The sequence below is a fragment of the Arvicola amphibius genome, chromosome 7 (genome assembly GCF_903992535.2).
Source record: "Arvicola amphibius chromosome 7, mArvAmp1.2, whole genome shotgun sequence".
Taxonomy (NCBI): Eukaryota; Metazoa; Chordata; class Mammalia; order Rodentia; family Cricetidae; genus Arvicola; species Arvicola amphibius.
In genome coordinates, this window is record NC_052053.1 from 70,152,299 (window position 1) to 70,179,254 (window position 26,956).

Below are 26,956 nucleotides of genomic sequence, written 5' to 3' on the forward strand. Positions count from 1 at the left end.
GATAGATACATAGATAAATTTTAATAAACATGTATTACTTTAAACTATCTTCTGTCAGGAGAATTTGGGAGAAATGAGACAGAGTAAGCAACTTAGAAATTAGAAACAATAGAACCACATGCAAAAGAAGGCACACAGCTGACTGAAAACATGTGTAGTTAAATAATTAAAAATGCAACAAAATGCTGGGCAGTGGTGACGCATGCCTTTAATCCCAGCACTCAGGAGGCAAAGACAGGCAGATCTCTGTGAGTTTGAGGCCAGCCTGGTCCACAAAGTGAGTTCCAGGACAGCTAGAGCTGTATGTAACACAGAGAAACCCTCTCTTGAAAATTAAAAAAAAAAGCAACAATCTAAGAATATGTATTTGCAACCAATGATTACAGAATTAATATTTCATTAGAAAGCCAAAGGTACCCTCTTCAGTGGGAAAAAGACATAAAGACAAACCATGAAAGAAAATAAAAGTATCCCACCACCTCTAAAACCTGGAAATATAGTAAACAAAAGATTGTGCAAATTAATTTTTTCCAAATGTAAGCCAAGAGTACGCAGTACTCTGGCTAAGCAGGACCTGCAACAGTATTTGGGAGACTGAGGCATGATGATCTCAAATCCCAGATCAGCCTGAGTTACACAGCAAGATATTGTTTCTAAAAACAAAAAGTATACAGTAAATATACTCAATGTCCCTGCAATACACTGCTGGTAAACACTGCATGAATTTGGGAAAGCACATTACAAATACATGTTCATAACTCTATAAAGAGAGATATTGACACATCTGAACCAGTAATTAATTTCACTTTGAGGAATCTAAAAAAAAAAAACAACTGAAAATATACAAGTTTTATGAATACATAAAAACTCATTTCAAAATGTTCATAAAATATGAGAGTCAGGCCAATGAGATGGCTCAGTGGGTAAGCCTGAACGATCGGGTTTCAATTCCCCACACCCACACTAAGATGTACACACATACATACATACACACACAAAATGTGCAATTAAAAAAAATAGCCAGAAGGGTTGAGAGCACCAGAACACTGTCCATAGACAGCAACTAAGCAGGGCTCATGGGGCTCACAGAGTCTACATGGGTCTGTGCTAGGTCCCCTGCACACGTTATGGCTGTTAGTCTGGTGTTTTTATGGGACTCCTAACAGTGGTGGTGCGGGTTGTCTCTAACTCTTTTGTCTGCTCTTGGGACCCTTTTTCACCTACTGGGCTGTCCTGCCCAACTTTGCTATGAGGGTTTGTACCTAGTCTTATTGTACCTTGTTATGACATGTTCAGACCCTGGGAGGTCTGCTATTTTCTGAAGGGAAATAGAGGAGTGGATATGGGGAGAGGAAGGGAAGATGGAAAGAGAGGATGTATTGAATATAAAAAATAAATTTAAAAAAATAGGGAACCAGCAAGTGGTAGCACACACATTTAATCCCAGCACTTGGGGAGCAGAAACAGGAGGATCTCCATGCTCAAGGCCAGCCTACTCTACAGAGGACTCCAAGCCAGGGCCACATAGAGAAACCCTGTCTTGAAAAACAAAGTGTGTGTGTGTGTGTGTGTGTGTGTGTGTCTGTGTGTCTGTGTGTCTGTGTGTGTCTGTGTGTGTGGGGGGGGGTTAGTATGTTTGATAGTTCATTACTCAGTTTCTAAAAGTGTTGAAAACTTTACACACACACAAAAAAAAACTATTAATTTCATGCAAGTAATAGTGAACCTGGTTCCTGTCAGGTACAGCCTAAGCAGTGTGTGTGTGTGTGTGTGTGTGTGTCTGTGTGTGTGTATGCATGTATATTGTGTGTGTGTATATATATATATACACATATATATTCATTCAATAGTTTTAGAAATATTAATGACAAAATGACAAAGCACTGGTTTTTGAAATTTTTTGAGGTTTATTGATTCACATCCGCTGAGAATTTGTAAAGCTAACTTTTTCTACAAAAGATGAATATTTGACAATTTGCACAGAAGGTTCATGGGATCCAGTTGTGGCAGGTGGACTGAGTTTCAGGTTGACCTGGTATACATAGGAAGTTCCATTTTAGCTTAAATAGGTTAAAGCCTGTTCAATTTCCCCAGTTCCTACATGATTCAAAATTAGATACAGAGGACCCTAAGAGAGAGTTCCATGGATCTAATCTACATGGAAAGTATAGAAAAAGACAACATCTCCTGAGTAAATTGGGAGCATGGGAACCATAGGAGAGGGTTGAAGGGGAGGGGAGAGGAAGGGAGGGTAGCAGAGAAAAATGTATAGCTCAATAAAATCAATTTAAAAAACTAGATACACAGATTCAACACAATGCCTATCAAAATCCCAGCAAAATTTTTCAAGACCTCGAAAGAATGGTACTCAACTTCATTTGGAAAAGCAAAAAACCCAGGACAGCCAAAACAATCCTGTACAATAAAAGAACTTCTGGAGGCATCACAATCCCTGACTTCAAACTACAGTGCTACAATACTGAAAACAGCCTGGTACTGGCATAAGAACAGACAGGAGGACCAATGGCACTGAATAGAAGACCCAGATATCAATCCACACATCTTCGAACACCTGATCTTTGACAAGGAAGCAAAAAATACCAAATGGAAAAAAGAAAGCATATTTAACAAGTGGTGCTGGCATAACTGGATATCAGCATGTAGAAAAATGAAAATAGACCCATGTCTACCACCATGCACAAAACTCAAGTCCAAATGGATCAAAGACCTTAACACAAAACCAGTCACACTGAACCTCATAGAAGAGAAAGTGGGAAATACACTTGAACACATTGGCACAGGAGACTACTTCCTAAATAGAACCCCAGCAGCACAGACACTGAGAGAAACAATTAATAAATGGGACCTCCTGAAACTGAAAAGCAAAGGACACGATCAACAAGACAAAATGACAGCCTACAGAATGGGAAAAGATCTTCACTAACCCCACATCAGACAGAGGTCTGATCTCCAAAATATACAAAGAACTCAAAAAATTGGACACCAAAAGAACCCATAATCCAATAAAAAAAATGGAGTACAAACCTAAACAGAGATCTCTCAACAGAGGAATCTAAAATGGCTGAAAGACACTTAAGGAAATACTCAACATCCTTAGTCATCAGAGAAATGCAAATCAAAACAACTCTGAGATTCCATCTTATACCTGTAAGAAAGGCCAAGATCAAAACCACTGATGACAACTTATGCTGGAGAGGTTGTGGGGAAAAGGGAACACTTCTGCATTGCTGGTGGGAATGCAAGCTGGTACAGCCCCTTTGGATGTCAGTGTGACGATTTCTCAGAAAATTAAGAAAAAAACCTTCCTCAAGACCCAATATTATCACTTTTGGGTATATATCAAAAGGATGCTCAGTTGTGCCACAAGGACATATGCTCAACTATGTTCATAGAAGCTTTGTTTGTCATAGCCAGAACCTGGAAACAACCTAAATGTCCCTCAATCAAAAAATGGATAAGGAAACTGTGGTACATTTACACAATGGAGTACTACACAGCAGAAAAAAATAAGAGCAGCTTGAATTTTGCAGGAAAATGGATGGAGCTAGAAAACATTATTTTGAGAGAGGTAATTCAGACACAGAAAGACAATTATCACATGTACTCACTCATAGGTGGTTTTTAAACATAAAGCAAAGAAAACCAGCCTACAAACCACAATCCCAGAAAACTTAGACAACAATGAGGACACTGAGAGAGACTTACATAGACCTAATCTACATAGGAAGTTGGTGTAGGAACTGTATATGTGTTGCTTTTATTGGTTGAATAAAGAAACTGCCTTGGCCTTTTGATAGAGCCAAGCTGAGGTAGGCGGGGAGGACAGAACTGAATTCTGGGAGGAAGGAGAGAGAGAGAGCTGCCATGGAGCATCCGGGTCAGACATGCTGAATCTTTCCTGATAAGCCACGACCTCATGGTGACAAACAGATTATTAAAAATGGGCTAAATCAAGATATACGAGTTAGCCAATAAGAGGCTAAAACTAATGGGTCAGGCAGTAGTTTAATCAATACAATTTCTGTGTGGTCATTTTGGGGGTTAAGCTAGCCAGGCGGCGGGACGCAGCCCGCTTCTTTTACTACAGGAAGTAAAAAAAGACAAGATCTCCTAAATAAATTGGGAGCATGGGGACCTTGGGGGAGGGTTGAAGGAGGGAAAGGAAAGACAGGGAGGGGAGCAGAGAAAAATGTAGAGCTCAGTAAAAAAAAAATAAAAAAATTAGATACATGTATCTAGAAGGTGCTACATAATAATCAAAGTTGACTAAATAAGGTATTTATAAAGTTCTATAGCTAGGCATAAACTCAGGAAGATCAAAATTCGTGGCCAGCATGGGCTACATATTGAGACCCTGCCAATAAAGAAATATAAACTCTTTAACCCAATGCAAGTTGTCACAAGAACTTAATTCCCTAAGGGCCCGGGTGTACATATTGCTCAGTGCTCTATATGACACCTAGGACAGAGCCTAGCATAGAGCAGATGCTCACTGCCAAGCTGGAGAGCTAGCTCAGTAGGTAAAATGCTTGCCATGCAAACATGAGAACCCCATGTGAAAAGTAGGCACAGAAGTTTGAGTCTGTAACTCTAGTACAGGCAAACAGAGGCAGGCAGATCCCAGTGGCCTGCTGACTATCCAGTCTATGTGAACAGTGAGTTTCAGGTTCAGTAAGAGACTTACTAAACAAAATAAGGTGAATGGCTAGAGAGATTGCCCAGCAGTTAAGAATATGAACTGTTCTTTTCAGGAACAAAGTCAGGCAGCTCAAACTGCCTGTAACTCTGACTCCACAGGAGATGGCATCCTCTTCTGGTCTCCATGGGTACACATCATGTAGACAGATAGACAGACAGATGCTCTTGTTCTAATAAAATATATCTTAAAAAAAATAAGGTGGAGAAGCAATCCCAACACTGACCCTGGGCCTCAGCAGGCCTCTGCACAGGTGAGCATGTCCTATGTGCTAAGTTCCTGCACTGTAGACCAGTACCATGAGCGATACCTAGAGGGGAGGCTGGGGCAGCACCACTAAGCCAAAAATAACATTTGCCTGAGCAAAAGACTCTGTCCTAAAAACAAGGTTGAGCCAACAGTCTCCTCCAACTTCAGTGAACCCTTCCTTACATTCCTCTCATCACGTCCTTCCACCTGCAATTCTATCACTCTCTGGCTTAAGCTTTCCAGTGCCATGGACTGAAGGGTAATGATTTTCAAAGGTGGAGAATGTAGTTTTAAAACAGAAAGTTAAGATCCACAGATGGCTCAGCAAGTAAAAGTGCTTGCCATGCAAGCCTGATGGCCTGAGAGGTTCCCAGAACCCACAATGGAGGGAGACACCGTCACATTTACCCCAGGGCATTATGTGTTCCAGGGCATATACAAGCAATTTCAAAATAAATAAATAAAATTAGGTAAAGAAAATAGGGAAGGGAAGGATGGGGGGGGGGGGGAACTACAATACATACAAGTATGCAAAATACATATTTCATAAATCATGTGGTGATGTTTTACTTTACATTATCTGTTATTGTAGAGTCTATTTTCTTCAGCTTTTAAAATTTACCATGAAACCGTCTGCACCAGCTTCACACACCTCCTGTTTACTACCCTTTTATTTTCCTTTGTAGTGCCCGGAAAGAAATTACAGTTTCAGACATAGAAAGCAAGCATGCAAGCACTCTATCCCTAACTACATATCTAGCCTGAGAGAGGCCCCTGCAGCGAGACTAGGGGATGTATCTATCCCCAGCACTGTGAGAAAGGGAGAATCCATTGAAGCCACGTCAAGTGATCAACAGGTACTATAGTAGCTTCTCTAAACGAACTCCATTGCACTTAAACAGAGATATCATCTAACATTTCCTTTCTTCTTTAGAATGTGTCCCCATTGCTTAATGGGGTTCTTAAAAAAACACACACACAAGCCCACAGGGTATGGTGGTCACACCTTTAAATCTAGCATTCACAAGGCAAAGTAGATGAATCTCAGTGAAATTCAGAACTACAAAGTGAGACTGTCTCAAAAACCAAAAACACAAGCCTCTTTACCTATGGGATTCAATCAAAACATGAGACTCCTTCAGCCTGCAGTATATTCCTTTCTGAAACCAAAGACTCTGGCATAGACTTTTAATTCGAGCTATCAGGAGGAGCCAAAAAAGATCTGGAACTTGCCAGATATAGTGACTCATGCCTTTAATCTTAGCACAGGTGAGGCACAGGCAGGTGCACTTCTGTGAATCTGGGGGGGGGGGGGGCGGGGGGGGGGGAGGGGGAATCTGTGAGTTTAAAAAAAAATCTGCAACTCAATGCCATCCTGATCTACATGATAGATCCTGGTTCAAAACCAGAGGCATCTTTGGAAAGTCTTCCCTCTGTACCCCATTTCAATCATCTTACTAGATTCACCATGGCCCTAAATTTCTAAAGCATAAAGATACACTGTTCCATGGCTTTTACTCTATCAGACTAGAAATTCTATGATAGAAAAGTACTCATTAAATAATTCTATTTAATATCCAAAGTTATGTGCTATGATGCATGCATACATACCACCTTATAAGGCAGAATATAGCTCGATGTAGAGGATCAATATCTCACACCACACCCACACACAAACCACATTTAGAAAACTTCAGCCTGAAAATTTTTAAAGAAAATACACCAAAAAATCATAAGCTAATAATATATCATATATAATTATGCATAATCTTACACTTACAGGTTTTTGTTGTTTTTCAAGACTGGGTTTCTCTGTGTAGCTCTGGCTATCCTGGAATTTGCTCTGTAGATCAGGCTAGCCTCAAACTAAGAGATCTGAGAGCCATCTACCTCTGCAGGGATTAAAGAATCGGTTTTTAGCCTGTGGGTTGCCACCTCTTTGGTTGTTTTTTGATCCCTTACATAGGGGTCGCATATCAGATATCCTGCATATCAGATATTTACAGTATAATTCATAACAGTAGCAAAATTAGTATGAAGTAGTAATGAAAGCAATTTTATGGTTGAGGGTCACCACAATGAGAAAATGTATTAAAGGATAACAACATTAGAAAGGTTGAGAACCACCACATTAAAAGCACGCACTGCCATGCCTGGCTATAAAAATCTTAACTACAAATATATAAATTACTGGCAATTGGTCATGTAACTCACTAATATTCTATTTTCTAATGTTAAATTTTTTTCATAAGCAAAAAAGCACACTTATTAACCTTTAGGAAAGTTGCAAGTGTAATAAATAGTACCAGAGAATGTAGACAGTGTCTGTGCACTGCTGGAGTGTAAGGAGTCCGTCACCTTACAGAGTGGGTCCTGAAAACATGCACAAAAATGGAATGTGTGAAAAGTAAGGCAACAGACACGCCATGAGGGAAATCAGGCTCTTGAAATACAAAATACTTAAATGTACATCATCTTATTTCAACAAGGTAATTCCATTTGTAAACTTTAGGCTTTTTTAATGCCTATATGTATATGTGTTTTGCCCACATATATATGTGTATACCACATTTGTGCCTGGTTCTTATGGAGGCCAAAAAAGGCACTGCATCCCCGAACTAGAAGTTACATTGTGAAATACCAGGTGGGTACTGGGAATCAAACTCAGGTGCTTAGGAAAGCAGCAAGTGCTCTTAACCTGCTGAACAGTCTCTTCAGCCAAATGTAACATTTCAAATTGTTATGTTTCCTTTACCACAAAGAGACAACCAACTAAGTATCTATGGTAAAAGCTGAGTGCTTTAGGGATGCCTAAAGGCTACTGCTAGCTTTGTCTCAAATATAGTTTTACAGGACTTACATTCCAAGTGATTAATATTAAAACATCTACTTTTTTCTTGTTATGCACTTAGTAAGACAAAAAATTTGGATTTCAATCTTCTTTTTCTATAGAAACGAAACCCTTTCTTAAAGAACATTCAGAAATTGTTGGGTGGGAGTGGCATGCACCCCTTTAATTCCAGAACTTGGGAGACTGAGTAGGCGGATCTCTGAGTTAGAGGCCAGCCTGGTCTACAGAGAAACCCTGTCTTGAAAAACAAAAACAAACAAAAAATCATAAATTTAATTTTCAAGACAATATGAAATCTCAGATACTGAAGTTTGTACCAGCTATATCAGGGTAAGAGGACTATAGCACCAAGACGATATGAAATCTCAGATACTGAAGTTTGTACCAGCTATATCAGGGTAAGAGGACTATAGCACCAAGCCCAACCTCTCAGCTCACTAAGAGTTCTATATAGAAATGGCAATGCTATGGAAACTGACCTGTTGCCAAGCAAGCAGAAAGCCAAACAACAAACCAGAATGAGAGTGTATCAGCTGATACCCAAAATCCCAGTTCAGCTTATGAGTATTGATATATGCGGCAAACAAGTTACTGAAAATGACTATGAGGCAAAGTTCCTAAGAAGGTTACTAAAAGGAATATTCTTTCCCCAACCCCTTCTAAGCAAAAAGTGAGGTCCAATACAGTCCAGGGGGGTATTTTTTATTTTATTCTTAACTTTTGAATTCAAAATAACTATATTTTGAAGAAATCTAGATTATAATGATCAATTAGTAATCAGATTTCAATTATATCAGATCATACACCTTATTATAAATACTGAAACAATAACTATTAAAACTTAAATATGTTATTCTGGTTTTACTAAACCAAGTTGAGAGCCAGCCTGACAACATACACCTAAACCCCAGTATCTGCAAAGTGGACGCAGGAGGAGCTGGAGTGAAGTGCATCCCGGATTGAGTTCCCAAAACCCATATTGAGTAACTCACAACTATCTGTAACTCCTGTTCCAAAATCTTCAATTCCATCTTCTGGTCTCCAGGTTCATAAAGCACACATGGGTGTGTATGTGTGTGCATGTGTATATATGTGTGTGTATGTGTGTGCTTGTGCAAATGCACACGGACATACACACGAGCAGGAATATAAATTTTTAAAGATTTTAAGATTTATTTTTCAGTAAATCTTACATAAATATGTACACATGAGTGCAGGTACCCTTAGAGGCTCTGGCCTAAAGCTAGAGTTCCAGACAGTTGTGAGCCACCGATGAAGTTGCTGAGAATGAACACAAGTCTTCTAGAAGAGCAGTACATGCTCTTAAATGCTGAGCCATCTCTCTTGCCCCAAAATTAAATCTTTAATTTACTTATTTTTATTATGTACATTGGTGTTTTGCTGTGGGTGTTTGACACCTGGAACTGGAATTACAGTTGTGAGCTGCCATGTGGGTGCTGGGAATTGAACTCAGGACCTCTGGAATAACAGCCAGTGCTCTTAACTGCTGACCCAGCATTCCAGTTCCCAAAAATTAAATCTTTTTTTTAAAAGATTTATTTATTATGTATACAATGTTCTGTCTGCATGTATCCCTGCCCACCAGAAGAGAACACTAGATCTCATTATAAATGGATGTGAACCACCATGTGGTTGTTGGGAACTGAACTCAGATCCTCTAGAAAAGCAGCCAGTACTCTTAACCTCTGAGCCATCTCTCCACCTTACCCCAAAATTAAATCTTAAAAAAATACATAAAGAAAAGAAATTGTAACCGGGCAGTGGTGTGGCGCACGCCTTTAATCCTAGCACTCGGGACGCAGAGGCAGGTGGATCTTTGTGAATTTGAGGCCAGCCTGGTCTATAAAAGCTAGTTCCAGGACAGAGAAACCCTGTCTCGAAAAACAAGAAGAAGAAGGAGGAGGAGGAGGAGAAGGAGGAGGAGGAGGAGGAGGAAGTAAGAACAAGGCGGATTAGAGTGAGGCGGCTTCTTCGCACATCCTCCTCCTTCCCTCCTCCCTCCTCCTCCTCCCTCCTCCTCCCTCCTCCTCCTCCTCTCCTCCTCTCGCCCTCCTTCTCCTTCTCCTTCTCCCTCTCCTTCCTTCTCCTTCTCCTTCTCCTCTCTCTCCTTCTCCTTCTCTCTCCCTCCTCCTCCTCCTCCTCCTCCTCCTACTCCTCCTCCTCCCTCCTCCTCCTCGCTCCATCCTCCTCCAGAAGAAGAAGAAGAAGAAATTGTTGAGACTCTCTGGAAAGGGGACACACTAAAGAATCAAACTAAACAATCACAATGCTCACACAGAAGTACTCTAGGCCCAGGAAGAGCAGGAAAACTTCAGAACTCACAGTTATCTGGGTATAATGCACAAAAGGATTTGACTTAGCAAGCGGAACTTTCTAGCCCTGGATAAGATGCTACCTTCTTCCTAACGGACATTAAAGCCCAACATGATGGTATATGTGCAACCTCAGTACTCAGGGGCCTACCAAGACCAGACCTGGCTATTCAGTAAGACACTTTGTCAAAATTTTAAAAAAATTAATAAAGGGCAAAAACAATTGTGAGCCATCAACACAGTGCCTTAAGGCACTTGCAGCACAATCTACTAACCTGAGTTTAATCTTCAGGACCTATAAGTACAGAAACACTCCTATAAGTTGTCCTCTGACCTCCACTCAGGTTACATGCATGTGTGCACACACTAAATAAGTAAATATAGGGGCTGGAGAGATGGCTCAGTGGTTAAGATCTCCCAGAGGACCTCAGTTCAATTCAATTCCCAGCACCCACATGGCAGCTCACAACTGTCTGTAATTTCAGTTCCAGAACACAAACACCATGGTGAAACATCAATACACATAAATAAATAAAAATTTTAAAAAATACATAATAAAGGAGGAATTGGGATGAAGGGCCTCAGTTGTTATAGAGTGCTTGCCTCTCATGAGGTTTTGGGTTCAATCCCCATAATAGCAAAAACCCAGGCATAATTGTGCAAACATAATTGTGTACTCCTGGAAATCCAGTACTCAGGAGGTGGAGACAAGTGGATTAGAAATGCAAAGTTGGGACTGGAGTTATGTCTTAACAGTTAAAAGAACTTGTTGCTCTTACAGAGAATCCTGGATTCAGTTTCCAGAATCCACATATAGCTTACAGCCATCAGTAAATTCTAGTTCCAGATCTGATCTCCATTGACATCAGGCATACACATAGTGCACATCATACATTCAGGAAAAACACTTGTACACATAAAGCAAAATTCAAAATCATCCTCAGTTCAGGATCATCATCAATTACACCAGATAGTTTGAGGCCAGGCTCGAATGTATGAGGCCCTGTCTCAAAAACTAGAGGGGTTGGAGAGATGGCTCAGCTATCAAGTGCATATCCTGCTCCTGCAAAGGACTTCAGTTCAGTTCCAAGATCCCACATCAGCCATTCATAGCTGCCTGTAACTCCAGCTCCAGGGCATCTTGTCCCTCAGCACCTTCATTCAAGTGCACATACCTATAAAGACAGACATAATTAAATAATAATAATGGATCTTTTTTGGAGGAGAGGCACTGTAATATGGTTCAGTGAGCAGGCACCTGCTGCCAAACCTAATGACATGAGTTTGATCCCAGGAACCCACACAGTAGAAGGAAGGAACAGACATCCAAAAGCTGACCTCCACACATTGGCTATGGGATACATGAAGATCGCTGGTAGGTGGTGGCGCACAGCTTTAATCCCAGCACTCAGGAGGCACAGGCAGGTCCACAGAGTGAGTTTGAAGCCAGCCAGCCTGGTCTACAGAGTGAGTTCCAGGACAGCTAGAGTTACACGGAGAAACCCTGACTCAAAAAAACAAAAACAAACATACAAAAAAAGCAAAAAACCTGAAGATCATGCTTGTTTGTTTTTTTGGTTGGTTGGGTCTTGTTGTCTTTGAGACAAGGTCTCTCTATGCAGCCCTGGTTGTCCTGAACGCAGTATGTAGACCAGGCTGAGATCTGCCTGTTTTGGTCTCCTAAGTACTGGAATTAAAGGTGTGTGCCACCATACCCAGCTAAAGATCATTAATTTAAAATGTAAACAGATGGTTCAGTGGTCAAGAGCATATCATGTCGCTCTTGCAGAGGACTTGGGTTCAGCTCCCAGCACCCACCTGGAAAGCTCACAACCACCTCTGACTCCAATTCTAGAGAATCTAATTCCTCCTCTGGTCTCCTTAATCACCTGCACACACACAGTGGACATACACATAAATAGGTGCATGCATATAAAAATGAAATTTTAAAAAACCACTCTCCACTCGCACCTCAGAACCAACTGTGGTAAGTGGACAGAAGATGAAGTTAAGATACTTATCTGATGTAATTTTTAAAAAAAGCCTTTAATCCTAACAATTGGGAGGCAGGGGCAGGAGGATGTCTGTGAGGTCAGCCTGGTCTATAAAAACTAGTTCCAGACAGCCAGGGATGTTACACAAAAAAAAACCCTATCTCGAAAACCAAGAAAGAAAGAGAGAGAGAGAGAGAGAGAGAGAGAAATTTTGATTGTTTGGTTGACTTTTTGAGATAGGGTCTCATACCCCAAGCTAGCCTAGAATTCACTATATATCCCACATTGGCCTTGAACTTGCATCATTCCTTCTGCTTAGACCTCTCCTTAGAAGAAACCTGAACTATGTGATATAATTATTATCTTCCAGAAAATCTCACACTTTTAAGATCAGGTAAGGTTAACTCAGCTCTTTTTCACACAAATTGTGTCCCCATTCTAGTGCTTTTTATTTTATTTTAGATTTTTTTAATTTTATGCATGTAACTATATTACCTGCCTGGTGCCTTCAGAGTTCAGAAGATCCCCTGGAACTGGAGTTAGGGATGACTATGAGGCACCATATGGTTGCTGGGATCTGAACCTAGGTCTTCTGAAAGCACTTTTAACTGAACCATCTATCCAGCCCTTTCCCATGTTAAGTTTAAAAGCAGAACATCGGGGGCTAAGAGTTAAGAACACATGTCACTCTTCAGAGAACCTGGAATTGATTCCCAGCAACCACATGGGGGCTGTAATCATCTGTAACTCCAGGTCCAAGGGATTTAATGCCTTCTCCTAGCTTTTGAAGGCACCAGGCATGCAGACAATGCAGACATACATGCAGGTAAAAACTTGCATACATAAAATAATTTCTAAAAATTTCAGAAAAGCAGACATCAGGCTAAGAAACTTCTATGCCAATGAGAGTAACACAGTCAGTGAGTATGTGTAATACAAAATAGAAATGCTCAAAATTCAAATGAGACTTCTCGTTCAATGAAATTTTCTTTCTTTCTTTTTTTTTTTTTTTTTTTTTCGAGACAGGGTTTCCCTGTAGTTTCTAAAGCCTGTCCTGGAACTAGCTCTTATAGACCAGTCTGGCCTCGAACTCGGAGATCTGCCTGCCTCTGCCTCCTGAGTGCTGGGATTAAAGGCGTACGCCATGAAATTTTCTTTCTTTTTGCAGTACTGGGTCTTGTAGCCAACACTTAAGTGCCTTACCATGAGCTATTCACCTCAGCTCTATCTATTCATTATTTTGACTTGACAAAAACTTACATTTTGGATTGTGAGCCTAGCCTTTAACAGCTGAGCCTTCTCTCTAGCCCTACTTGACAAAAACTCAACTGCTACCAGTCTCTGCCTGGAAGCATTACTGGGAACAATCAATAACACATATTTTGTATAGTATATGCATTCTATATAACAGAAAAATACACAAGAATGTCAAGATACCATGTTTTACTACAACACACAGTTTACTGCAAGATCCTGCTTGGGTGGTGATGATGAACTCACATATGGTTTAGCATGAAACCCAGGAAGCAGCCACAGCTATTACAGTAGTGGAATACGCACTAGTCGATTTTATCTTGTTATAGTATAATAATGTACATTATGTTGTTTTACATTTGAACGAAGGAGGGAAGGGGGGGCTCAGAATGCCCAAGCTGGCCTGAACCTTCCAAGCCCAACATTTTACATTTCTCTAGACTGACTGACACTTCAGTCTGTGTATGTGTTAAGTTTTAATAAACTTCAAGTTTCTTTTCCCCAACTTTAGTTTAACATAGCTCTGACTGGTCTGGCAGTCGCTATATTATCCTCAAACCCTCAACAATCCTCCTGCCTCACTCAGCCTCTCAGGTACCGAGATTACAAATTTGTACCACCACCCCACCTAATGTCAACTTCTTGTATGTTTGAATGCTTATGGCATTAAGTTAAAAGCAGGTTTTAGCTATATCATCAATGTCCATGACAACTTTGTTTTAAATTTTTTCAGTTTCTCTAGGCTACACGGTTCACCTGTGTGCTTTTTCTAATTGTCACAAAAATCCAACCTACGAATCTGCTTGTAGGCCACGCAGTTCAACTGTACCACTCAAGGGTCAGCTGTACATACTACCCCGAAAAACACAGCACAAGTACTGACAAGGACATGTGTGTGTACACTGGTTTCTGTGGTGAAGGGAGAGCTTGAGTTCTGAAGGAAGAACGAGAGCGATATGAAAAGTAAAAAAATTTGCTGCAGAACAATACTACTGAGGTATCTGATTATATCTGTGTAAATGTGAGTTCATTTCATATCCTATTCAAAAAATCGTCTAGTTTTTTCGTTTTATTTTTGTTTTTAAATCAGTATCTTTCTCTGTAGCCTAGGTTGGCCTCAAACTTGATCACTACTCTTGCTTCAGCCTCTTAAAGTCCTGGGATCAGTGACATACACAACCATCCCCAGCAAGAAAAAGACCTTAAAGTCATTCCACAGCTCAGGTTCAATGTAGTACTGTACACCACATTCCAGAGGTAAGACAGAGATCTCTAATGTTAAAGAGCAGTCCACACTGCTAGTCTTCAACCTTAAGTTACACAATCACACTAGCTGCTTATTCCCTTCAAACAACCTCCAGTGAGGCTGGAGAGATGGTTTAATTAAGAGCAACTGATACTTTTGCAAGGACCCAGGTTCAAGTCCAAGTACTCCTTATGGCAACTGAATTTCAGTTCCAGGGAGTCTGATACTCTCTTCTGACCTCCTCCACAGGCACATATGTGGTGCAAATACATATATGTAGGCGATATACATATAAAATAAAAAAAATACATCTTTAAAAATAAACCCTTCAGGCCGAGCAGTGGTGGTGCGGCACACCTTTAATCCCAGCACTCGGGAGGCAGAGGCAGGTGGATCTCTGAGTTCGAGGCCAGCCTGGTCTACAAGAGCTAGTTCAAGGACAGGCTCTAGAAACTATAGGGAAACCCTGTCTCGAAAAACCAAAATAAATAAACAAACAAACCCTTCCAGTGCATTCTAAACTATAAAGCTACCAACAATTTGCCTCCAGTCACCAAGCTAGATGCTTCCCATTCATCTAATTTCACTGCCAATTAGAAGAATGATAATTTAACATGAAACTAGCTTGACAACTCTAAACATAAAACTCAACCACTGTGGTGGTGGACACACCTTTAATCCCAGCACAGGTAGAGGCAGGTTGATCTCCAAGTTCCAGTACAGCACTGTCTACAGAGTAAGTACAGGGCTACACAGAGAAACCCTGCCTTGAAAACAACATAGGTAGGTAGGTAGATGGATGGATGATAGATATAGATAAATAGATCCTCAGCTACTACAATGAAACATGCCTATAATCCCAAAATTTAGGAGCCTGAATATAGAGTATTAGAGGTTAGCCTGAGCCACACAGATGACCCTGCTTATAAATAAACAGACACTCTACCTAACCATTTAGGTCACAAGGAAAGAACTAATCTATGGATGCAACAAAATGTTGCTACCAAATGTTTTTCTTAAAGAGGTTTTTTGGTTTCATACTAGACTGAAATCTTGATATTAATCAATACCTTGTTAACAAGTTATTCCTGGCCCATTCTTAACATTGTCTCTTAAAGCTAATGACAACTTAACACTGAGTTAATAACTTACTGAACATTTCCAGAATGAACCATAACTAACTATTTGGGTTCTGAATATAGAAAATGAAGATAGTATCTTTCCTGCTGTGACTTTGGGAAGGGTTAAATGATCAAATAGTATAAAAACAAGTCTGGAACAAATGAGTGCTAACCTGACCTGGTTCTGACAGGTCATTACTTTGTTAGTCTCCTGTTAGTGGTGACAAGTTGCATCTCTCTATCCACACACTCCGTCGTTCTCTTATGCACCAGTGGCAAATGCCCAAGACAGCACTTTAACCCCTTCAGAGAAAATAACTGACCATTCCAGGAATCAAAGCCTTCACTTTAACCTCTAATATGGTACTATAACTGCATGCAAGGCAGACATTAAATCAGAGCTTCTCACCTGACACTGTAATTTGGGTCAACCAGTTAATAACATACCAACATAAACTGAAGAGGATTAATTCTGAAAATACCAAAAGGTCTCAATTCTTGGAGATAGGCATTTCAGAAACCAAGAGTCCAACAGTGACACATTATAGGAGCTAAGCACCAACACCAGTATGAGTACAATCCCCAATCAAGGAAATATTTTTACTCCTTCCTAATCAAAGAAATTAAAATCCTTCTCCCATAATCAAAATTAAAAACAAAAACTGCATATGCAACTATTAAAGATAAACATCAAAATACACGAACTTGCATAAACTGTTAAGGGGGGGACCAACAAATCAATCATGGTGGCATAGCTTAGAAATCTACTTTTTGAAAAGGCAGGAGGAAGGTAGATTCAAGGCCAGTTTGAGCTATGTATGAGACACTCTTTTTAAAAATAGACCACCCAAAAGTCAGGTGGTGGCAGTGCATTCTTTTAATTCCAGCATTTGGGAGGCAGAAGCAGGCAGATCTCTGTGGGTTCGAGGCCAGTTTGTTCTACAAAGTGATTTCTAGGACCATTGCTACAGAGAAACCCCGTCTCAAAACAAAAAACAAAACAACAACAGCAAAAAAAAAAGAGCTACCGGGGCTGGAGAGATGGCTCAGAGGTTAAGAGCATTGCCTGCTCTTCCAAAGGTCCTGAGTTCAATTCCCAGCAACCACATGGTGGCTCACAACCATCTGTAATGAGGTCTGGTGCCCTCTTCTGGCCTGCAGGCATACACATAGACGCAATATTGTATACATAATAAATAAATAAATATTTTTAAAAAGAAAAAAGAGCTACCAAAGAAGGGCATGCTAGACAACAAGAGACTGTTTCAAAACATAAAACAGAAGCTTGGCACAGTGTCTCACGCTTTTAATGCTAGCATTCAGTCAAGAAAAACAGGCAGATCTCTGTAAGTTCAGGCCAGCCTGAGCTACATTGCAAGTTCCAGGCCAGCCTGAGTTACACAATGAGACCCTGTCTTCAAAAACTTTATTATTTAAAACATACGATACAATAAAAATTACCAACACTACAGAAAAGCAGCAAAGGTGGGCTGATGAGACGGCACAGCAGTTAGAAATACTGCTGCATGTGCCTGAAGACCTGAGCCGTGACTCCAGAACCTACAGCAGAACAATTTCTGAAAATTGTCTTCCTACCTCCACATGCTCTTGTTTACACACACACACACACATAATACAAATTTAAAAAATAAATAAAGAGGGGGCTGTAAAGATGGGTCAGCAGTTAAGAACATTTGTTGTTCTTGCAGAGGATCTAAGTTTGGTTCCAAGTACCTACAAGGTAGTATACAACTCCCATTACAGATGTATCTGGTACCCTCTTCTGGTCTCCATGGGCACCTACTTGTACACACATGGTCATACATACACATGCAGGCAACACACACACACATAAAATAAAAAGATAATTTTTTGAAATAATAAAGATACTCAATGGGCATGGCGGCACACACTTTAATGCCAGCACTTGGGAGGCAGGGGCAGGCAGAATCTCTGAGTTTGAAGTCAGGCTGGTCTATAAAGTGAGTTCCAGGACAGCCACGGCTGTTACACAGGGGAACCAACCCTGTCTTGAAAAGCAAAACAAAAACAAACAAACAAAAAAGCAACTCAACCTCACTAATTTCGTATAATTAGGAAAATACAAAATAAAACAAAGAACCATGTTTCAAAAATTAATAAATCTAAGCCAGACCTGGTAACACACACTTTTAATCCCAGCACACAGGAGATAGATTGTTGAGTTTGAAGCCAGCAAGATCTACAGAGTGAATACCAAGTCAGCCAGGGCTACATAATGAGATGTCTCAAAATGAAAAAGAAAAAAAGGTGTAACTCTAATACATGAAGAAAAGGAACTGGAGGCTGGACATGGTGGTGCACACCTGTAATCACAACACTCAGAAGGCAGGGGGAGGAGAAGTGGGGACCACACTGGTCTACACAGCCAGTTCCAAACCAACCAGGGATACATAGGGAGTCCTTGTCTTTAATAATTTATCTACTTACTTATTTATTTGGTTTTTCGTGACAGGGGTTCTCTGTGTATCTCTGGCTATCCTGGAACTCACTCTGTAGTCTAGACTAGCCTCAAACTCACAGATTCGCCTGCCTTAACTGCTGGAATTAAAGGCAGTGCACCACCACCATCCAGCAAGCAGTCCTAATCTTTAAAGGGAAAGAGGAAAGAAATCAATTTGCCTAACTATCTACCTACCTGGCTAGCTTCAGAGTGTGTATGCCTTATGAGTGAGGGAATACTTGTTTGAAAAGTATCAAAAATAGATGGACATGCACAAATAATTCTTTTTAGATAAAAACTAGAAAATAGACAGAACGGTACACATATCTCTCATCACAAAAGATTCAAACAGAAAAAAAAAGACTGTCACAAGCTCAAAGTCAACCTGGTACATACCATACTCCTTCCTACTTAGGATCAACAGTTCAAGGTCATCCTCTGCTATACAGCAAATATAAGCATCTTGAGTTAGGAAACATCTTAAAATGAGAAACTATTTTTTTTTTTTTTTTTTTTTTTTTGGTTTTTCGAGACAGGGTTTCTCTGTGGCTTTGGAGCCTGTCCTGGAACTAGCTCTTGTAGACCAGGCTGGTCTCGAACTCACAGAGATCCGCCTGCCTCTGCCTCCCGAGTGCTGGGATTAAAGGCGTGCGCCACCACCACCCGGCGAGAAAATATTTTTAAAAACCAGAAAAGGTCTGGAGAGAGAACTTATTGAAGTATTTTCTAAAATATAAAAACATACATAATCAGTTGAGTGTAGTGACACATAATTATAAACCCAGTACTTGAGAGAGAGCCAAGATCTTATTTCAAAATCAATCTGAACTGCACATCCAGGCCTGGTCTCAAAGCAAAAGGGCAGGGGCTGTAACTCAGGGGTGGAACATTTGCCTGGCATGAACAAGACCTTGGGTTTGATCCCAGCACCACAAAAACCAATCTACTAATCAAACAACATTCAGAGTTCTACAATCCTTGAAGTATGCTGCTTAATTTCCCTTCTACAGGAAATGGGTCCCCAAACAGTCCAAGCTGCCCGGAACCTTCAGGTCTTCTCCAACATCCATGTAAAAGAGAAGTTGCCCCAGCCAATTGCTGAGTCAGCAAGTTATCTAAACCCATAGTGATTCTTGCCCTGCCCTCAACAGTCATGTTACAAGTGCCCTGCCATCTCAAGCCTCATTGGTTCACAGGTGTTAGTTACAACCTGCATGCACCACAGGTCCTGGCTACTTTCCTCATTATCCTCACAAGCATTTATCCCAATGAATCATTTGCACATCTAATTCTGCCTGCTTCTTGAGAGATGTAAACAATCACAGAAATAAATAATGCAATTCAATTCAAGCAAATAAATAAAACGAGCAAAAGGTACAACTTTAACTGGACCAGATATGGTTTATGTAACAATGGTCAGTCTCAGGGGAGAGCACTATTCCATTTTAAATGTTTTCTCTTGAACTCTTTGTTTGCTTTTGTTTTATGACTTATTTTATTTTTTTAATTATGTATGTTGGGGGAGGGCATATGCTGATGAGACCAAGTGTTGGATTTCCCTGAAGCTGGGGTTACAGGTGGTTGTAAGCCACCGAGTGTGGGTGCTGGGAACTGAACTCTGGAGCACTATGCACACACCTGTAATCCCGACACTTGGGAGATGGAGGCAAGAGAACTAGGCCATCCTCAGCTACACAGTGAGTTCAAGGCTAGCATAAGCTACAGGAAACTGAGATGAAGGTGGGGCTCAGCCGGTAAGGACATTTGCCAAACCAGAATTAATCCTTGGGACCCACATGGTGGAGAACAGCAATTCCTGAAGGTTGCTCTATGACCTTCAAATTTATACACTGGATGGATGAATGGATGAAGGATAAGTGGGTTTTTTTTTAAGTAATGGGGGGAAAGTAGTTATGGAAGTAACTCAGTAATAGAGTACCTGACCAGGCATAAGTTCAATTCCCAGAAATAAAACAAAAAATGTCAGTGCAAAGCAGATAAACACAGGTTCACATAGCTGCCTACTTTGCACAAGGCATAACACCTTTACAAGTCAGCTGACAAGGTAGTCAGTGCTAACCATAAACTCTGGAGGCAGACCTAAGAGGACGATGGCAATTTCAAGGCTGGCTGATGCTACAATAAAAGACTTCCTCAAAAAGAATAACAGAAATATTACAGTGGGAGGCTGCCCTCAGTGGCAGAGCACTTGCACAGCATTTTTGAGTTTGATTCCCTGCATCTATCCCAATTCTTTCCCTTCTTCATAATTTTAGCATACCTGAACTACAATAAAAAAAACTAACACAGTATAAACTTTACTTATAACACATGTCTAAGAAAGCTGAAGCCAACTGCACATCCTACCACTGTGTTCCTCTGGCTAAAAAAACTACAAAGCGCATCATACAAATGACCAAAGAATTATACAGGCCAGGGTTTGGGGATATAGCTCAGTTAGCAAGTTCTTGCCTAGTATGCATTAAACCTTGGTTCAATTGCTAGCACCACATAAAATTAAGCTTGATCAAAAAAAAAATTAAGCTTGATCATCTCAAGACTATTAGAAGTTCAAAAAAGGGGGCTGGAGAGATGGCTCAGAGGTTAAGAGCATTGCCTGCTTTTCCAAAGGTACTGAGTTCAATTCCCGGCAACCACATGGTGGCTCATAACCATTTGTAATGAGGTCTGGTGCCCTCTTCTGGTCTTCAGACAGAATATTATATACATATACATAATAAATAAATATTTTTAAAAAAGAAGTTCAAAAAAGGATCAGTGAAATGGCTTAGTAAACTTGCCACCGAGCCTAAGGACCTGAGTTCTATCACTGAAATTCACATGGTGGAGAGAAACTATTCTCCAAAGTGTCCTCTAATTGTTTTTATGGCACACACACACACACACACACACACACACACACAGAGACACACACTATGCCAGAGTTGGAGAAACTGTCTAGAAAAACCAAAAGTGGGGGCGGGGGAAACCTTCACATTATTTAATAGAAAAACATTATTGACCATCAAAATAAGAGGTGCTCTGCTAATGTAGAACAGACAAAGGAGCAATAAAGTAAGGCGTTCTCCCCCTCACTCTTCCTTAAATACTGAATCTAAGAGCATAATCTGACAAGGCTGGACACCACATGTGGCAGCAAAATCTGAGTCAAAGAGGAAGCTGTGCGCTGAATTGTGTTTAACTCCATAGGGTCAAGACTCTCCTTGTGAACAGAGAGAAGGAATATTTCATCCCTAACTATGCCAGGTCCTAACCTAGCCTGGGCCTTAGGTTATAAGGACACGGAGCATTTTGGAACTATGGCACTCTATCCACCTCATCAGCTGTCTGTGAGGGATGACAGAATTAAATCCTCCTTGGACAAGGTAAGGTACTCTTAGTTTCAACCACTCTAGAAATTAGTTCAAGCTGAGGTCTACAAATAAGCAAAACAGACTTTTAAAAAAATTATCATAAAGGTAGGCTTGATGACTCATGCCAATGCATAAGAAGCTGAGGCAGGAGGACCACCATGAGTGTGAGGCCAGTTTTTATTAAAAAAACTTTAAAAAAAATGTCCAACCAGATGGTGGTGGCACACACCTTTAGAGACAGGTAGATCTCTATGAGTTCAAGGTCAGCCTGATCTACAGAGCAGTTCCAGAACAGGCTCCAAAGCTATGGAGAAACCCTGTCTCTCGTGGGAGGGGAGGTTGTTCCGTTCACACATCTTCCTACATAGTATTTGTTTGTTTGGTTTGTTGGTTTTTAAAGCTTTTCTAGGCCAAATGTGTTGGCTCCTGCCTGTAACTCAGAATTCAGGAAGCTAGAGAAGGAAGATCACCAATAGTTCCAGGCCAGCATGCCAGAGCTACTTGGGAAAACCATGTCTTAAAAAGAAGAGTGGCAGGGGAGGGGTGGCAGCTTTCTGCTCACTAAAACAGGAGACAAAACAAAATTAAAAAACAAGATGCTTTCAAAACTTAGAGGCAGAAGCAGGCAGATCTCTGGAAAATACAGCTGTACAGCAACATGTAATTAGCATGTATAATCCCCAGCACCAGAAGGAAAGAACAATGTACTCATCAGGAAGAAAAAGCAGTAACAATACCCTTGATTTCACATTTGTCCTCTTAATCCTTGAGTGTGTTTACAGGAAGCGAGGACCAGAGCAATCTGGATGTTAGGATTTTTCCCTATCAATTTTTACTTTTTTTTGTTTTGTTTTGAGTCAGGGTCCTCTCACTGAACATGGATGCTTAGTTAGACATGTATGACCATGCCCACCTTTTCCACATAGGTGTTAGAAATTTGAACTCAGGTCCTCTTGCTTTCATAACAAGTACTCATGCCAAGAGTATCTCCCCAGTCTTGTTTCTGTTTTTAAGAAAGGGCCTTGAGCTCATTAGCCGGCCTCAGCCTTCCAGGTGGTGGGATTACAAGTGTATGCTGCCTTACCTGACACCCCACACTTCTTATAAGCTCATAAAGACCCTGTCTTATAGTTCTGGAGAAATGGCTCATAAATAACTAGCACTGGTTGCTCTGAGAACCTGAGTATGATTCTCAGCACCCATATAATACTAACATCCATCTCTAATCCCAGTTCCAGGGGATCTTGCGCCCTCTTCTGACCTCAGAAGACACTGCACACATGTGGTACACAGACATTAAGAGCAGGCAAAACACACACATTTCAAAAAAAAAAAAAAGGTGGATGGGGGAACAGAGGAAGGAGGCAGAGCTCTGAATTTGAGTCTAGCCTGGTCTATGGAGTGAGTTCCATGGTCTCAGAGCTACACAGAGAAACCCTGTATTGGGGATGGGATCAGGAACAGCTGTCTTGTGTCTAAAGGCAAACTGGTGTAAACAAAGATGCTGCACCATTTCTGTTCTAAAACAGAAGCCTCAATCAGATTTTGTGGCACATGCCTTTAATACCAGCACTTTGGAACCAGAAACAAGTAGAGAGCTCTGTGATTTCAAGGCCAGCCTAGCCTACTTAGTACATTCAAGGACAGCTAGGGCTACTAGACCCTGCCTCAAAATAAATAAATAAGCAAACAAACAAGAAAAAAACCAGCAAGACTCTCTTTTGATTTTAATTAAATGAAAACACATGCCAGGCATGGTGGCACAAGCTTTTAATCCCAGCGCTTGGGAGGCAGAGACAGGCAGATGGGAGTTCAAGGACAGCCTAGTCTACAAAGGGAGTTCCAGGATAACCAGGACTGTTACACAGAGAAACCCTGTCTCGAAAAATAAAACAAACAAACAAAAACCCAAAAACACACCATGAAAAATCACTTAGAAATAATAAACAAATGTGGATCTGGAGAGATGGCTCAGAGGTTAAGAGCACTGCCTGCTCTCCCAAAGGTCCTGAGTTCAATTTCCAGCAACCACATGGTGGCTCACAACCATCTGTAATGGGGTCTGGTGCCCTCTTCTGGCCTAGAGGCATACACACAGACAGAATACTGTATACATAATAAATAAATAAATAAATATTAAAAAAAATAATAAACAAATGTGTCCAAGTGCTCAGACTGACAAAACAAGGTATGAAGTAATTCCATAAATTAAATTCCTTTCCAGATTAAAATAAAAAATAGGAAGTTTAGAAATGTCAATGTGAACAATGAACTGGCAACAAATATATGCATAAGAACATTTACAATGCTTTACTTCCTAGTCTGTTAAGACTCTAGCAAATATATTCCCCACCAAAAGTCCAAAGACAAGCTAAGAATGTAGCTCACTGGCAGAGTGCTTTTCTAGCATGTTTAAGAACCTGGGTTCAATCCCAGCATGACAAAAATAAATAAAATTAACTATCACATCCTGAAATATACAATATGTACAAGAGCCAAAAAAATAATAATAACCAAAATAAGTCCAAAGGTGCTTTAGTAGGATGGCAAATTTAAGTCCAGTTTGGGCCACATAGCAAATTTCAAATCAGCCTGGAGTATAAAGACACCCTGTGTCGCCAGGTGGTACTGGTACACACCTTTAATCCCAGAGAAAGAGATAGAGAGAGAGAGAGGCAGGTGGATGAGTTTGAGGCCAGCCTGGGCTACAGAGTGAGTTCAAGGGCAGCTAAGGCTACACTGAGAAACCCTGTTTCGAAAAACCAAGAAAAAAAAGTCCCAAGAGTTCAAAAATTATCCTATTACACTTGATGTTTCAAAGAAAAGTCTAATTTTGAAGGCACCAAACATGTTAATGACAGTGCAGAGATTAAGAGATCTAAATCCTATGGCCACTAAGCATGTGGTCATACAAACATTTAGATAAACTTTCAAAATATGTAACAAAAATGTGTTGAAAAAAGACCAAGTTTCTGGAAGGTCTGATCAATTCAGTATTTAAGAAGAATACATGAGAGAAACTTTGTGGCAAGCTTTATGTTCTATGTATCACTGCAGATAGACTTGACCTACAAAATAAGGATAGGGTCAACTGTAACCAAAAACAGTATGCTTCCCCTGGTGGCCAACCCAGGAATGGAGCCCTGAACAGAAGAAGAAGAAGAAAAAAAAAAAAAAAAAAAACAAAACTGGCTGTTCTGTCACTCACACATGAGAAATGAGAAGTGAGTCCCAGAAAAAGATGTGGGGAAAGGGAAAACCATCCTAAAACACTAACATGAGTTTACAAAATCGAAATCGGGGAAAGGGGAGTTAGACTACATAAATGTGAGGGATTGGAGCCACAAATCTGAAAGTCATTTATTCTTGGGGTGTCCAAACGCTCACCCAGAATACCTCTCTCCTATATTTTCACTTTTACCTAAACATAGAGTTCAGTCCCTTAATAACAACTTAAAAGCAATCTCCTTTTCCAAGGGCCAGATCCTTGCAATTTTCTGCAGTCTTGTTTCCAAGGAAAAGCGTTTATCTTTTCAAACTAGTGGTATAACCTACTTAGAAAAGCCTCCTGTTCTGAAGCCCTCCAGCCAGGACGGTTCACTCGAGCTGTACGAGACTGTCTTTTGAATTTTATTTCTGAAACAAAACCCACGTCCCTTCAAACATTTCCTGTAACAACCACCTTTAAAGTCAGTCTCATACAGAGAAGGGATAAGATCGTGGGCATTAAAAGCCAGCGAATTCCTTTGTCTGATACGATTTTCCCCCCTAGTATCACTTTAAATTTTCTTCCACACAGATCAGCAGCAAGGGAAGTAAAATGCCCCATTCTTGGGGACAGGGATTTCTAGTAGATGGACACGGTTGGTTAGCTAAGGCTTTTTGATGGTTCTATTCTTTCACAACCTCTTCCTCCCCACCCCACCCCCAAAAAGAAAAAGAAATAAAGGAAACACACACATTTACAAATAGATTCCAAAATAGCAGCCACAAGCGAGGCTCTCTTATCTAGGCAGATGCTCTCTGGAAAGCACACTTCTTTTATTACCTGGTTGGGGTGAAGGGACGGGGGGGGGGGGGGGGATCGTTACTCCACTGGCCCTCAGGATGGGATGGGACGGGAGTCAAAAGGTAGCGAGAGCTCAGGGTTGGCAGGGCAACACTGGGAAACGGTTCGAAGTAAGAAGTCTTCGCGGAGCCCTGAGCCCTGAGTCCGAGCGCCCCAGGACGCCAACTCTCCAGCACTGCCACCCGGGATCCCGTCCTGGCCCCAGAGCACCTCACCTGGACGCTGGGACACCCCACTCCGGCCCGGCCAGGTGTGGCCTCCTTAGAGCCAGGGGCGCAGCAGACGGGTACTGTCCCCACCCGGGCCCGCGGCCTCCCCGCACCCGGATCTGCAGCACACTCGTGTGCGAGCGTGCGGCGCCGCCTGCCCTCGCGCCCCGTGTGCCCCCGCGGACTGTAGGCCAACACGCACAAAAACAAAGTTGTCGCCGGGCTCCCGCCGCTCGCTACTCACCGGGATCGAAGTCGGGCACAGCCGCCTGGTACTGGGGTCCCACCCGCATGCCGCCGCCACCTGCGGGGAAGCAGAGCACGGCGGTCAGCGCGGGCGCGGGCTCGGGCCGGGCGCGGGGGCGGCTGCCACCTACCGTGCTCCTCGTCGCTGGACGAGCCCGAGCTGCCTTCCTCCCAGGAGTTGCTGCCGCTGTTCCCGTTGGGAGCCGCCGCCGCCAAACTTTTATTCTGGCCATTATTGGGGGCGGCGGCGGCCGAGGCGGCGGCGGCGGCCGAGGCGGAGGCGGTGCCGGCTGAGGCGGCGGCTGAGGCGGCGGCCGAGGCGGCCGAGGCAGCGGCCGAGGCGGCGGCGGCCGCCGTGTTCCTCCCTCGCCTCTTCCCTGAGACCTCGGGGCCCTTCTCCACCATGGCCGGCATCGGCGGGGCCCGGGGTCGGGCCAAAGTGACGGGGACCCCGGCTCGTGCGGCGCGGGCGGCGGGCCGCGGGCAGGGGGCGCAGGTGGGCGCCGGGCCGGGCTGGCGCGCGGGATCCGCTGGCGCGAGTTGGGGCTAGAGGAGGCCCAGACGGGTGGAGCGACGAGCAGCCTCAAGCCCCCGACGCCGAACGGAGCGCAACTTTGGCTCTCATCGCCGCCCGCACTTCGCTGGCTCTAACTACTCCGGGAGCCGCGGGCGGGGGGAGGGGCGGGGCCTGGGCGGAGGAGGGCCGCGCGCAGCCTAACCCGTCGCTCGGAGGCTCCGCCTTCGCGCACTTCCATTGGCTCTCTCGGGATCCGGGCGGCCAGCGGCTTTATGGTAGGTCCTCGGGTGCGTC

General features: G+C 42.1%; 1 protein-coding gene across 2 annotated transcripts in view; it reads right to left on the minus strand.

The window, feature by feature from the left end:
- Rcor1 (REST corepressor 1) overlaps positions 1-26,559 on the minus strand; it is a 95,765-nt gene extending 69,206 nt beyond the window's left edge. For both annotated transcript variants that reach the window (XR_005286276.2, XM_038337742.2), the window contains exons 1-2: positions 26,277-26,559; positions 26,144-26,203 (exon numbers count right to left, since the gene is read on the minus strand). Coding sequence is in view for 1 of the 2 variants with exons in the window: in XM_038337742.2 (XP_038193670.1) it covers positions 26,144-26,203; positions 26,277-26,559 (343 nt within the window). In the remaining variant the exon portion in view is untranslated. The remainder of the gene's footprint in view (positions 1-26,143; positions 26,204-26,276) is intronic.
- Positions 26,560-26,956: the final 397 nt, after the last annotated feature.